This window comes from Platalea leucorodia (genome assembly GCF_965183815.1).
Source record: "Platalea leucorodia genome assembly, chromosome: 2".
Lineage (NCBI taxonomy): Eukaryota > Metazoa > Chordata > Aves > Pelecaniformes > Threskiornithidae > Platalea > Platalea leucorodia.
Genome location: NC_138824.1, coordinates 58,332,246 through 58,347,111, shown reverse-complemented (window position 1 = coordinate 58,347,111; position 14,866 = coordinate 58,332,246). Strand labels below are relative to the sequence as shown.

At 34.8% G+C, this 14,866-nt stretch overlaps 1 protein-coding gene across 3 annotated transcripts in view; it reads left to right on the top strand.

Moving 5' to 3' along the window:
- The window catches only part of DOCK9 (dedicator of cytokinesis 9), a gene marked incomplete at its 5' end in the record, with an annotated part of 104,611 nt that overhangs the window by 43,026 nt on the left and 46,719 nt on the right, over positions 1-14,866 (top strand). For all 3 annotated transcript variants that reach the window (XM_082304817.1, XM_082304818.1, XM_082304819.1), the window contains 9 exons: positions 706-792; positions 1,442-1,531; positions 5,531-5,646; positions 5,781-5,850; positions 5,991-6,116; positions 6,246-6,317; positions 12,846-12,992; positions 13,707-13,790; positions 14,421-14,532. In XM_082304817.1, the coding sequence (XP_082160943.1) occupies positions 706-792; positions 1,442-1,531; positions 5,531-5,646; positions 5,781-5,850; positions 5,991-6,116; positions 6,246-6,317; positions 12,846-12,992; positions 13,707-13,790; positions 14,421-14,532 (904 nt within the window). The remainder of the gene's footprint in view (positions 1-705; positions 793-1,441; positions 1,532-5,530; positions 5,647-5,780; positions 5,851-5,990; positions 6,117-6,245; positions 6,318-12,845; positions 12,993-13,706; positions 13,791-14,420; positions 14,533-14,866) is intronic.

The following is a 14,866-nucleotide window of genomic DNA, read 5'->3' as shown; positions in this document are numbered from 1 at the left end:
GAGGCCTAAAATCAACAGCAAGAGGTGCTGCTCTCCTCCTATTCTACCACCTTTTCTTTTTTAAACTCTGCTGTAAGCTTTCCAACCATCGTCTCCTTCACATCTTTCATCTTTTCACATTGTAGGTGTATTCTTTATGCCTCTGCTGTTCGTCTCTGCTCATGCCTATGGGTAGAAGGTTAGGACCAATATGACTAGTTGTAGATCTAGCAGTAAAATCTCTCCCTAACTGGTTGCCAGGGTAGACAGCTGAACATTCCTATTCTTAGTTCTTTGGAAATGGGGTGGGAAGGAAGCACTGGCTGCTACCTACTGGTGACCTGTGTTAAGGTTTAAACTGTGTCAGTATCTATGGAAATTCTTGTGTTATTTTTCTCAGAAAACTAGTAGATATTTCTCTCTAGTCAGAAGTTTCTTTGTGGAGTTGTAGGGGAAACGTGAAATCTGTGACTTATAGAAAAGCAATTTTGTTAGCCAGTGAGGAAACTACTGTGGGACTTTTAAAAAACATTTTAAGCTTCATAAATGCTTTTGGCAATATTGCCTGCATAATTTTCCTTTTTTTATGACTTTATTCATTGCACACATTTCTTCAACCTGTTTTTTTTTTAAAAAAAAAGTGTTGTTTATGGTACTATAAACAAATTGTTATACTCTAGTATGCCACTACATTATTTTGCTTTTCCTCTGCATGTGTGTGTGCAGCATTCTGGTCCTGAAATTAAATGGGTAGATGGAGGCAAACAGCTGTTAAAAATATCCACCCATCTGGTGTCAACTGTGTATACGCAGGTGAGTTTTATAAAACAAATTAAATTAGAGAAAGTTTTAGGAATAATATATGTTTGTTATAGGTATATACAATATTTGGGAAGATTCTTAAACTCAGTATGCTGATCTCTTTTGTCTCTTGGACACTCTGCATGGTATCTCTCTTTCACATCAGCTGTGAAAAACAGCAGATCTGAAATGGAAGCTATTCAAAATGTGAGCCTTTTGTCTAATATTGTCATCTATTCCAATATGAATTTTCCTGTTAGATGAGAGGTCATAGTTGTCTGAAAGCTATTTACTGGCATGTCTACAAAGCAATGAGTCCTGTTACAGCTGCTCATAAAATAGATATTATGATTGGTTGTGGTAACTAACATTAAATATGCTGTTTTCTGCATGTCAGTTGATTTGAAGCAAATATAGGTGGTGTTTTGTATAACAGGTATTCAAAAACCACTGGAAATTTCTTATGTGGGTTAAAAAAAAATCAGTGTTACATGTAGACAAAATTAGTCTTCGGAGTAGTGCACTCAAATTATTTTTGAAAATTGCATCTATGGACACATATATGGATTTCTCTGTATAAATATCTTAATGAGTTCTGTTTTGGATTATGGATAGTAATGGTAGATGTTGTTTAATTTGTTGTTCTTTTTGTCTTTGACAGGACCAGCACTTGCATAATTTTTTTCAGTACTGTCAGAAAACCGAGTCTGGAGCTCGTGCACTAGGAACTGATCTTGTAAAATACCTTAAGGTATAAAATAGCAGTGAATAACAGATTGTATTATTTATTTAAACTTTTGCAAAACCTAGGAGCTTCAGACATTTTCTAGGTCTCATTAATGGAATATGCAGTATAGAAAGAACAAAAAGATACTTACTGCCCTAGATAAATTTACAATTGCAATATAAGAGGAAACCATGAGGAACTAATGAGACAGTATTGGTCAGCCTTATGAGTGATAATTTCAAAACACTCATTGCTTACTTTGTCAAAATAATCAAATTGAACTGCACATGGGAATGGTAAGGAATGATGACTCTTGATTTTCTAAAATTTCACTTAGGAGGTCATCACTGTCGTGTCTACAGTTCTCTTTCAGGATTAGATCAATAGAGTGCACGGTTTCCACAGCAATATTGACTTAACCAAGTAGGCCAGATTTTTAATATAAAGCCTAAAATTCAGTCACCTTAAAATCTATGTAAGATATCACAAGTAACTCCTGATTTTCTTAGACACAACAGAGTTTATTGCTGTAATTGAATGCCATCAATTAATAAAACTGGACTGTCTACTCAGGACATTTAAGTAAGAACTTAACTACTGAATGTGGCACACTACTGAACAGGACTTGCTTTGTGACCTTGGTTATGTCAAAACCATGGCTCTGAGGCATCTTCCTTGCTCCAAGACTTCTGTGATTACTTATGTGCAGAATCTCTCCCCGATACCACACTTGCAAATCCTCAGTCATCGTGACACTTTTCAAAATATAGAGTCTTTCTAAGTGTGTATATGTGGTTTGTGCCCTGAAGAAATCTCTCCAATAGAGACAGAAGAGGAAAAGAAGCACCGCTTCAGAGTGTTTCATCTTGCCTTGAGGCTAAGGGGGTTATTCCATCTTTCCCCAAGTAATCCTTCTGGGAGATTGTGGTCCTGCTCTCTGAGATTTCTGTTTGAAGAAGGGAACCTCTTTACCTCTCACGTCCTACTGTTTGTATTTTTCTGGCAAGGGATTTATAGTTATTGGTATTCAATTTCCTCCCGTGTTATATCAAAATACAAACAAAGGAATCATCCAGGTTTTTAGAAGTCCTAGTCATAAAAGGCATTTTTCTCACTGGTGCGGCTTTGCCTTCTTGTCCTCTGGTTGTGGTTTTGAGATCAGTTGGCATACTGAACCTCTATCACTGGACTTAACCTTTCTTTTTTTTCCTCTCTGTATAATAAAGACGGCATGTTCTGTGTGTTTGTCATCATGAATTAGTGGTCTTAGAGTCTGACCTGTGGCTCATTGAAGCTCTTTAAAATTGTCGGTATAATTTACATTACTTTTTTTTCAAGGGGTGTAGCCTTCCTGCTACTTGAGGTGCCAGAGAAAATGGCAGATGTTTTCTGGTATCAAGAAGAAGGGAAGGATTGTTACTCATACTGGACCTCAGGGAATTTAATGTCTTTATTGATAAGTTCAGGTGAAAAAACAGAATTTGTTCTTTCTGGTGTTATAATATAAAGCAGTTGGTCTGGGAAACAGTCAGGTTACATGAAAAGAACCATTATTACTCAGATCTCTGCATACATGACAAGTCTGAATCACTACTATTAAAAAATCAGTTTGCACACCATGGAGAGCCTCTTTACTGGGGTCCTGGCAGCAGTGACTGTTCATGTTATGAGGAATGGAACGACCCTGTACTTTGTGGGCAGTTGGTTGATTCTTACCTCAGGAGCTGAAGTTGTAAACAACCCTCAGTCAGTTTCTGACCTGTTTGATTCATCGGCATTCACAGTACTTCGAGAAATCCCACTGTTTCTTAAGTTTACCAGAGCTCTACTTGAATCTGATATAATCAAAATCTCTTCCAGGGACTAGTGTGGCAATTTTAGATTTATCTTGCTCCCTGCTGACCATCAAAAATGACAGTTGGCTGGAATCAAAGGCTTGATTCTCTTCTTGATATTCACAACTCTTGTCTGGTAGAACAAAGTGACCATCAAATATTAAAGTATCATTTTAGGGAAAGCTCAAAGGAACGCTTCCTCAGATCACTCCCAGATCACATCATTTACTTCAGTCATATGTGTTCACATATACTGTGATATATTTGGGTAGCTTATTCCTTTGCTTAAACACTTAATTTATTTGTATTTATTCCACATTAGCAAAATCTTTAGGTTCAGTGACAAGACCATGTCTTGCCAACATCCCTGTGACAGAGTAATGCAACTGCAGAGCCTCTTTATAACTCTTACTTGTCATCAAATACCAGAACACTCTCACCACACAGTATGTACCTGTTCCACACCACTAGATTAATGCATCATATTGACTTTGTTGCCTTGCTTCATGGTAACAGAAAACAAATGCTATCTTCTGTGTCAACTACAAATTATGGCTATTCTCAATTCCATTGGGCCAAATTCCTGTCTAACTAGGCCTCACAGGGACCCAAAATACTTTTTACTTCTCCTCTATATTGAGAGCTTGCCTTCTGTGTGTCAGCCTGTACCAACCTGTGCCAGACTTGGACAGCTTGAGTGCTAAATGTTCTTTAAAGATCAACGTTTCAGTGTGCTGGTGACAGTTTCCTGCAGGTAATGTCTATGCTATAATGGCAATGACACATTTAAATACTTAGGATTTACTTTTCCCCATGAAGTCAGTGTGCTACTGGCAGAGTAGCTTGGGTTACCAAACCTGACAAGTGTTCTCCTGGTCTCTCTCTTCCTTCTGCTCTTGCCCTCCCTAACAGGATTTTGTGTAAGCACCATCTGACACTTCTAATTAAAGGTTTTCTGAGACTTGCCGGACTCAAGGTGTTTGTATGCTCTCCTTCATGTTTCATAAGCCCAAACATCAGTTAGCATCTCGTAAATTGAGATATCTGCTTGTAGTTGTAGTTACCTCCGTCGATGCCTGAGAGATCAAAGGACACAGCTACTTCTGGCAGTCTAAGTGTAATTGAATACTAAAAAATTATCAGAAGTTGGGTTACGAGTCCACTTCAGAGTCTTACTTAAAAGACCACCTTTACCAAAAAATGTCTGCATCCTGGACAAAAGCGTGAGCTGAAGTTCTATTTGCATGTTTACCCAATGTTCTGATATTCAGGACTTATAGAAAAGACGCTGTAGCGTACAACTGCTGTTTCCAAGAAAAAATCATAGATCACATAGGAAGGAAGACTGTTCTGAGTCCTGAATAGTGAGAATATGCATACAGGCAAACATTCAAAGACAGGACAGCTATTTAACACTGAATGGAAATGTTTGAAATGTGTTGTCTGTATGCATGTTCAGCAAATACACTCGTCTTTTTTTTTTTTTTTTTTTTTCAAACTCCCTTTGACTCCAGGGAGTTTTGTGGCATAAAACAATGTAGGATGAAATGCCGTACACTGCCTTTTATGTCAGGGTGGTTATGTCTATAATATCATTTGCATGTGATGGAATGCAAAGGCATATCATGAAGAAGTTGAGTGGTTAGTAATTCACTGGCTCAAATTTCCAGCATTAGATAGTTAGGGACTTTAGTTCATTCTGGTTTTTAACAGGTGAGTTTATTGTTTTGCAGTAACTAGTATAACTAGTATTGCACTTATCAGAGGAAAGCAATCTGTATGTTTTTGTGGAACTTCTGTTTGCTAAATGTCTGCATTGGTGGATGAAATAGCAAAGTATACCAGAGTGTCAGTGTCAGCTTGCCGTGGTGTACACAGGTAGTCTTTTCATTGAAACATTACCTAGTATGCATTTCAACGGAAAAGGACAAATAACTATTTCTAAAATGCTTTTAATAAAACCTAATTTTTATCCCTAATTTACCTTAATGTAGAAAATATTTACTAAATATTTATGTTAGAAACTATTCTCAATTGCTTTCTGTGCAGTGTTCCAGGTAATTAACACCAAATAGTGCAAGCAGTGTGTATTTTTGGAAAAAGACTTGAAGAAAATGTTATCATTTCAGAACTGGTGATTCAGATGCCATTGTTTCAAGGGAGTGACAGTATTACTGCTTTCTTTTAGAGCCTTCATGCTATGGAAGGCCATGTGATGATAGCTTTCCTGCCAACTGTTCTAAACCAGTTGTTCAGAGTTCTCACTAGAGCAACTCAAGAGGAAGTTGCAGTCAATGTGACAAGGTAAAGAATTTTAAGTGCTTCATAGAGTTTAAGTGATGACTGGGTTATCGCATAAATCTGTAACTGAGTAGCATTTCTGCTATTGCAATCATAGCTTTCTTTGTAGGCTTACTTGGTTTCTGACTTCTGTTTAGGGTTATTATCCATATTGTTGCTCAGTGTCATGAAGAAGGCTTGGATAGCTACCTGAGATCTTATGTCAAGGTAGGTAAAAGTAAATTAAATGTTTTCTTTTTCTGTTTCTCGAAAAAGAGTATATTTAAATTTAGTTGCATCTGTCTTTAATTTGAATTGTTTCATATTATGTCATAGTTTCATACTGTATTCTGGTTTTCCTCCCTAAGTATGCTTATAAAGCCGAACCCTATGTTGCTTCTGAATATAAGACAGTACATGAAGAATTGACAAAGTCCATGACAACAATTTTAAAGCCATCTGCTGACTTTCTTACAAGCAACAAGCTACTTAAGGTATATGTTGAACTATACTTTTTACTGTATATCCTTATCTGGTCATAACTGAAGAATAGGAACTAATTGTATTGAAATAGTTGTTGAATGCATGTGGCGATTTTACAGAACGTTTTCTTTTCTCTGCAGTATTCATGGTTTTTCTTTGAAGTTCTGATAAAATCAATGGCTCAGCATTTGATAGAAAACTCTAAAGTGAAGGTATGTCAACTTTTGCAAAACAAAATTGTATTCTAAAGATAATTTGTATAGTCTCTTCTTTCTCCAATCACATATTTTTATTGCATATTAGAAGAAAAAGTTTTATATATACATGGTTATGATTTATATATAATAACTTTATTTGTAAGAAAGGGAGGGAAAGAGCAAAACAGCAGGAGAAATCAGTTGAAATATTAGATAGAAAAAATTACAGGGCTAGATTCAACATTACTGTAAAAGGAAAGAAACCCCTTAAAATCCATACAGTAGAGTAGTCTGTGTAAATAATCACTCTCTAGTAAGATGTCTTAATACTTATGGTACAATGAAGCTGGAAACAATAGATAACACTGGGGACTTTGATGTAAGTGCTACCCAAAAGTATATGGACTTTTTCCTGAGCAGCACAGTAGCTGTGATATAAAATGACAATAAAGAGCAATAAATAGCAAATCTTGCAGTTTACATTCCTTCTGTATGCGATAAGAAGTATCAATATTTAATTCTGTGTTATTTCCTATGCTGGTAGGAGAATGCTAAAATTTTAGAAACAGGCATTTTTCTATCAGCTTGGCCTATTAGCAGTATTTTTCTTACATTGGTGACAGCTTTTAAGTTTACTTAATTCTGTATTAAAGCAAGTCTTGAAAGTAAGGTTTCAAGTATACAAAATAGTCCTGGCTGAGTAACATACCAGGTTGTTCTGGAAATCTTTATCAGTATTTTCACTGTGTATTTAGAACATAACTGGGAGTCTAAAGTACATAGGGGGAAAAATAATTGGACAATGATCAGGAAAAAAGCTTTAGAGTGCTACCCTTAATACTGTTCTGCTGTGGTATTATCAGTACAGTTTGAGTTCGAGTTCAACTTACTTTAAGTGTCTGTACTTTTCTATTTCAATAGATTTAACCTTTAAAGAAAGTTATTGATTCATTTTTCATTTAAGATCCATGTGAACTCCATGTGATAATTGGCTAAATGAATTTGTCATCATTAGACATTCTCTAAAGTAATGTGTTTGACGTCCAAATCCTAGTATCTGTCACTTTTTCTTAGAATACTAATACAGAATAAAAATGTTTTCCTGTTCATGTTACTGGTTTCCTTTTAGTTAGAAGAATTAAATCATATCACCAGGCTGACTGTTATCTAGTAGTAAATAAAAAAATCTGCCTTAATACAGTATTCAACTAGACTCATTTTAGTGCTAATTACTGATACATAATTTGCAGAATATCACAATAATAGAGAGGAAGAGCATGATTTATGGATTCAAGTTGAACTATACATTCTACTGAAATACATCACACAGCAAAGATACCAGGCTTCAGCATTGCACCCTTTGTAGAAATAGAAGGAATATTTTTTATTTTTAATTCAGATTGTTAAAAAAATATAAAGGAGGAGAAAAATCTGTAACATGCATAACTTTTTCCCACTGCTCTGGAATGCAGGAGGAGCTCAGTCACTCTGTGAGGCTCCTCATTTAGTAGCAATATCGGTTATGCATTTTAAGCTTAACTTCCGCCCCCCTCAGTCTGCCCAGCTATGGTTTCTTCTGACTTTCAGTTTCTATGAGTAGATAAAATCTGCAAAGAATATCTGGCTTCATCCTGTTAGTTTGCATTTGAAGAGGACCTCAAATATTTGCTTGTATCGTCATGAGGCACTAGCTGCTCTGTTGTGTTTTTATGTAAGGAAAAGGAGTCGTCTCCATTTAAAACATCATGAAGAAGAGAGTGATCTCCTTTCTGTTACTAAAAAGAAAAGATGAAATAATTTTGTTTTTTAAATAAAATCTCAGCTTTTAATTGGAGCAGTGGTTCTGGAAATTCTGGAACCTTTATTGGCAGATTTTTTTTAAAAACAGGTTAGACAGTTGTTGTCAGGGAAGACATGTTTTGTGCAAAAACAACCTGATACACTCTAATATACTGACGTAAGCTTTTACCTGGTGTTTATAGTCTGTTTAATTTAGAAATAGGCCTTTAGTTTGAGGAGGTGGGGGGAAATTGAGTATTTACATGGTACTAGTACCAGAGATTTAAGTATCTTCTGAAGTGTGGAAGAAGGCAAGCTTTCATTGCTAACTTCTTAAACTGTCTAGGGAAGTGTGACAGCTACCATTTGCTTAGGAGTTTTTAGAATGCAAATATACGGACAAAGGGTTTGCTGTGCACGTAGTGCAGTGCATCCTTTTCCATTTAAGATGTCAAAGTTCTTGCTTGTTTTAACTGATCAGCTGTTTGGGAATTCCTCAAAATTTCTAACAAAAAGAAAAGACTTACAACTTTTTCTACCACTAATCAACAGAAATACTGTTAATTCAAAGCAAAGTGAGAAAAATATTCAGATGGACTTTTTTTTATTCTTCACTTTTTTGTTTCATACTGTCTGTTCAAATAATTCAGGATCTTTAAACTTAAATTTCTGTTATAGATTTGATGTTCCTCGAGGAAGGAGTTTGTGCTTCTGTTCACTCTGTGAATGGGGTATTTCTTATTGCACCCCACTATTTTGAGCTTATTATAATCAGTTAAATTAATTGTGTTAATTTAATTAATCAATTCAACTGAAATGAAAGTATAATCTTATAAAGCAGAAAACACTGCTTCTTACTGAAAGCTGAAATTTTCTAGAGACTTCTGGAATTGAATTAAAATTTTACAATTTAAAAATTATATTGAAAAAAAAATGAAAGAATTTTTGTTGGTTTCATACTTACCTGATAGTACTGGCAGTACTTTTTATTTTACAGTGTGAGAAGGATACAGTTTTTCTAATTACAGAATGTGGTGCATCTGGGCAAGGTTTTCCAAACATGGTGTGTGTGAAATTTGTATAGCTTGAGGAAGTTTTCTGTTGGATTTGGTAGGTGATACTCAAAACCAACAACATGCTGGTTTTGCTTGGCTAAACAAAGTTTATATAATTTTTCCTGATTTTAACAAACCTACAGAAGTCCTCACAAGTTTGGAAACAGTATATTGGTTTAAAAAAAAAACTTCAAAGAAACCACTAACTTGCTGTCATGCAAACCCATTTCCTTAATTTAATTGTAACTTCCTTACAATAGGGATTGCATTCTTAAATTGAGATCAGATGGTGGATAAAATAAGTACAGTAGAATATTATCTTTTTTAAAGCAGGAATCTCTGTAAACAAACAAAAACTAAATGCAATTTACTTTTCAGAATGACTCCGTCAGTGTCCCTGTTTTTAGTATCCTCTCCCATATAATCTGCATCTCTCGTATAGTATGATATACTACCATTGATGAGCATTCACATTACTGCTACTTCTTAATTTTTTTTTAATTATTATTTCTTTCCTCCACAAGTGCTATACTGACTCATTTGCTCAACGCTAATGTGTCTTTACTGACCCATGTAATCCTGATAATAAATTATATTTGGAGAGCACCAGCACGTATGTCTGAGGAACAAATTCAATTTAACAAGACTTTCATTTTAGGGAAAACACGGTTGGTAAAGGAACAGTGTGTTGGTTACAGATACCTGACACTGACTTGATTACCTGGTGTTATGGAAACATGGTGTGAATTGGGGTAGGCATAACCATAACTATTACTCAGAAAGACCTCCATGTCTTTGATGTCTAAGTGACATAAGTAACTATAAGAGAAGGCACTGATTATTTTCTTTTTTTTTAGTAGTAACAACCAGTAGCTGAGACCTAATGGCCTCAGGTTTGCTGTACTTGAAAGACTGAGCAGTTATTTTTGTGATTTACTATATGCTATAAATTACATGCTGTACAAACTGTGGTCTTCTGAGATTATTTCGAAGGATTATTGTAAGTAAGCTTAGGATTTGCATTAAAATGCACCAAAAGGTGGAGGCAGGAGACAACTCAGTGTCTGTTTATATTTCTGAAGATTGGTCTAGGAATTATGACCTTTAAGTGATATTTTACATCAACTTGTTGCATCAGTTTTTGTCTATTACGTGGGGTTATATGATCATATAAATTCTGAAAAAGTCTTGTACATTTTAAGTAATTTTTCTGCCCTACAGAATTCTTTAGGTAGGCTAAAAATTTATACAATTTCATTTTAATGAATGTTTGCCCTACCTGTTAACAGCATAATTGTAAACATGCATTTTGTAGAAGGTGGGCTGAGAAAATACTGAGCATGGAAAGAGCATGACTCTCTTCAAAGAAAGTACTAATTGCTAGTTGCATTTTATTTATGATTCCAAGCTGCCAAAAAGAAGCAGATAAACTACAAAAAATGTGATCTAAATACTGATGGCACTTTTACCTCTATAACAAGACCCCATTTTATTTCAGAAAATAAGGATGCACAGTGAGGTTTTTCATGGATTTAGTAGGTTCTGTAGCCATAAATCTTTCTAAGATGGTAACAGTTCACGCAGAGATTTTCTTACGCAGCATTAAAACTACCAAAACTTTGCCACATTTTTTTTTTAAGACTTACAGGTATAGAAGCATGCAGTAATTCTACCTGAAGAGGGAAAAAAACCCAAACCAAACAAAAAACCCCGCCCCCAAACCCCTAAGCTTGATACTGGAAAATACCTGTCTGGTTTCTATTGATGTCCCACTCAATAGAGTGTTCTGCGTGCTAGGTATACTTGTTGTATAGGAACCCCATTCATTTCAGGTTAATACTTTGCTTGTTTTTAATAGTATCTTCAGAAGTAACCCCCAAATAGGAACTATTCAATTGTACAAAGGAAACAAATTCTTTTAACACGCACCTTTCGATTCTAGTACTTTGCTGTGTATCACCTTGAACTGCTATTCTTTTTTAGTCTTCCCCTGCAATAACACGAAGTAAGGTTCATAGCTTATAAACTACTGGAGTGACTTTTTATGACAGATTTTTGTTGTTGTCTCCACATTTCATGTTAAAAAAAGACGTTTCCACTTTTAGAAATAACCTCACTGTCATCTTCCTTGGGACATGAAAGAAAAAGGAGCAGAACTTACCCCTTATTTGCATGTATCCTTATTCCCAAACATTGCTTCTTGATTTACAAGCCCTTTAAATATCAAATAAATGATTTTGCTAGCTTTTTTCTGTCTTACTGGGTAAAGTAATAAATGGAACATGTATTTAGATATTTCCTACTTATATGATCTAATAAAAAGATGCATTTCCGGGTGCAGCAAAATTATTTCTGTAGCAAGAATTTTGTAGTATTTTTAAAAATATTTAATTACTGTCCAACAAAGAGTGAGTTACAAGAATATTGTAGGACACTGACTGGCATACTGGCCAACAGAATTTTTAATTTTTATTGTTATTTCATTGAGTACTGTTGATATTTATAGAGGGATCTTTTTCAACCTTACTATCTATTTTTTAAATTTTTTTTTTTTTTTAAACAGAACTAGAGGCTTTGGAGCACAGTTCAAACACAAAGGGAGCAAATTGTGTAATCGTCGATTTATGCAGGGCCTTGACAATGACTTGTTCTGCCTAGGAATGTTGCATTCAATGTAGTTCAAAAAACTATTTAACTAATGAAGTATTCAGAGCACTTGAATGCTTTGATTTCAGTTTTCAGAAAGAAAAGACATAATGACTGTACAGTTGAAACACTTCTTGTCAACATCAATTTCTTCAGTCTCATACCGCCTGTCATTAAGTCCCTTCAGACAAAAGAGAGAATCTTGAATCAAGATTGTAAGATGTAGAGAAACAAAAGAGTCTCTGCAGTGCCAAAAAACTAAAGAGAACTTACTGACCGATACTGGTCAGGACGTACAAATCATTGATGAAGATAATATAGATAGTGAATGGAAAGGAGAAAATTGTGAACATAGAGGAAATCTTTTAAGCTAATTGGCAAACTACCTAAAAGCAAGGGAAAACAGTTTTGATTGTGGAAACTTAAAAACATGGAGAGTAAGATTCTGAAGCCTGGAAGAGCTGAGATTTGAAGTCGCTGATGAGCAAGAAAGAGAAAGAAGCATGGATGAGAATTTCCACAATGGCAAAAGGCAAAGGAGTTATTGAACAGATAGTTGCAGAACAGCAAAAACTGGTTTGGGTTATGTTGGGTTTTTTTTCAAGACAGAAAAGAAAGTCTGATAATACAGTTACTATATGTGAACCAGCTGGTGTCTGCTTTGGAAAGGAAGATAGATAAAATTAAAGGATTCCCTTTTATTCTTAGCTTCTGTCATCAAGTTTATTGTAGTATACAAAAATATTAATGCATTACACTTACAAACTTTTATACGTGTGTTTTTGTCATCCAAGACTGCCTTGCTTGAATTTTAATAACAGATATTTGTGCATGTTATAATACTTTCTTTTAACCAAATGCTCTTTCCCACCTCAGTCTAGAAAGTTCAGGAAAATCTTGAGTTTAAAAAAAATATTACTTTAAATGACAAATGAGAAAATTTGAAAATTTTCTTTGTCTCCCTTCTCCCTGTCAGGTTATCTGTATCTCGTCTAAAGTAAATTTTCTGATATATTTTAGTGTTATAAACCATATCAAATATTGTATCTGAATTTGTTTCTAGCTGTTGCGAAACCAGAGATTTTCCGCTTCCTTTCATCATGCAGTTGAAACAGTTGTTAATATGCTAATGCCACACATCACTCAGAAGTACAGAGACAATCCAGAGGCTTCAAAAAATGCAAACCATAGCCTTGCGGCCTTTATAAAAGTAGGTACACAAGCGACTTGGGCTCTGTGGTTACTTTTTCAATAATACTGCTTCTTTATGGATTTTAAAGAATCTTAAAGCCAACTTATATAAAACTGCATATGCTTAATGCTTTTTAAATATAATTCTGTGTCCAAGTTAAAATGCATTGAAGTATAATTTGCATCTTCTGTAATCAAGAAGACAACTGTTGAAAAGTTTTATATTTTTATAAGGGAATTTATATTTTATCCAAAATACATTTTTAATTTTCTTCTTTTTTTTTTTCTTTAAAAATATCATCTAGGTTACCTTCTAATCCTACAAAAGCTTCATACATTGAGTAGTGTTTTATTTGCATGCATTTTATATAGACAGTCTTTCAGTGTCTTTCATTTTTCAGCCAGTAAGATCCAGTAGGGAGAAAAAAGGATGGGAAATAAAATGGTAGATAAAGCTGCTAGTGGCATGTCATTTTCATTTCTGTCAAGATAGAGTTCTTCTCTTCAAACTGCTTTTTATTTGCAATTTGTTTACATTCTGTGCTCTAAGGGAAAATTTGGTATTCATATATGTATACATACATTTAGTTTGCTTGTTTCATTGGTTTCTATATTCAAATGGAAATATCAATAATGTGTTTGGAAAATAAACTTATTAAATACAGAAGTATAATTACTGAGCACTGAGACAGTACTAAATCATTTCTATCTTGGTTTTGCTTGTTTTCCCCAGAGGTGTTTTACTTTTATGGATAGAGGCTTTGTTTTCAAGCAAATCAATAACTACATCAGCTGCTTTGCCCCAGGAGATCCGAAGGTACTCAGTGTTTTTAAACAAACTATTTTTACGAGTTGTCTCTTCTTGATGCATATGGATAGAGTCCTGCATTAAGTCTTCAGACTTCTTCCCAGTTACATTAGAAGTCCTTGTGCTGTGCCTAGAGCATTTTTTTCCCATCAAATCACTTTTTCGTATTTTGATTCCCATCTTCAGGTGCAACTTTGCCACCTTAGAGCGTGTGTATTGCGAAAGTAGTGGGGGGTGGGGGTGCAACACTAAGCAGAAATTTATGAATGTGAGAAAGGCTAAAGTTGGAAGAGTTGATATCTGATAAGTTTCTGCACATTTACTGTAGTGTTGAAAGCATGTACCAGATGTCCAAAGAATTTCTTCTGTGGGTCCAAACTTTTCTACATCAATACATAATATGCTAGTAAACTTAAATAACTTTAGACATTGGGAACAATAAATAGAACTATATCCAGTTGTCAAGTATATATTATGCTGGAATTATTTTATACTGGCATATGGAACTTTGACAGGTCTATATCTCTCATACTGCAAGACTGAGAGAAATCACCCTTTTGTGTTAGAAAGCTGGTTTTAATGTGTTATTCAAATCACTGCATCAGTTGTTTAATTTATACTTTAAAATTATTTTTGCAGACTCTTTTTGAATTCAAATTTGAGTTTCTCCGTGTAGTCTGTAATCATGAGCACTACATACCTTTGAATCTACCAATGCCATTTGGAAAAGGCAGAGTTCAGAGATACCAAGGTAAATTCTTCCAAATAAGTGTATGGTGTATTTCTTAGACGTCATCTTTTTATTACTAGACATGTAGACTGTGTAACTTCAGGTCTATGAGATGTTGGAAACCTCGAAATTGTTAAATGGAAGCTTAAAGTTGTAATCTTTTCATTTAAACTTAAAGGAATAGTTTAGGTAGCAGAGTAATCTATCCGAAGTATCTAGTCATTGAAAGATACGGTAAACTACATCCTTGACTCTGCCTCCCTTTCCTGCTATGATTATTAAGTTTTGCTTTTTTTTTTTTTCCCCATGAGTTAGCTTTTAATTCACTAGCTGTGGAAGCCTGCAACACTCCTGT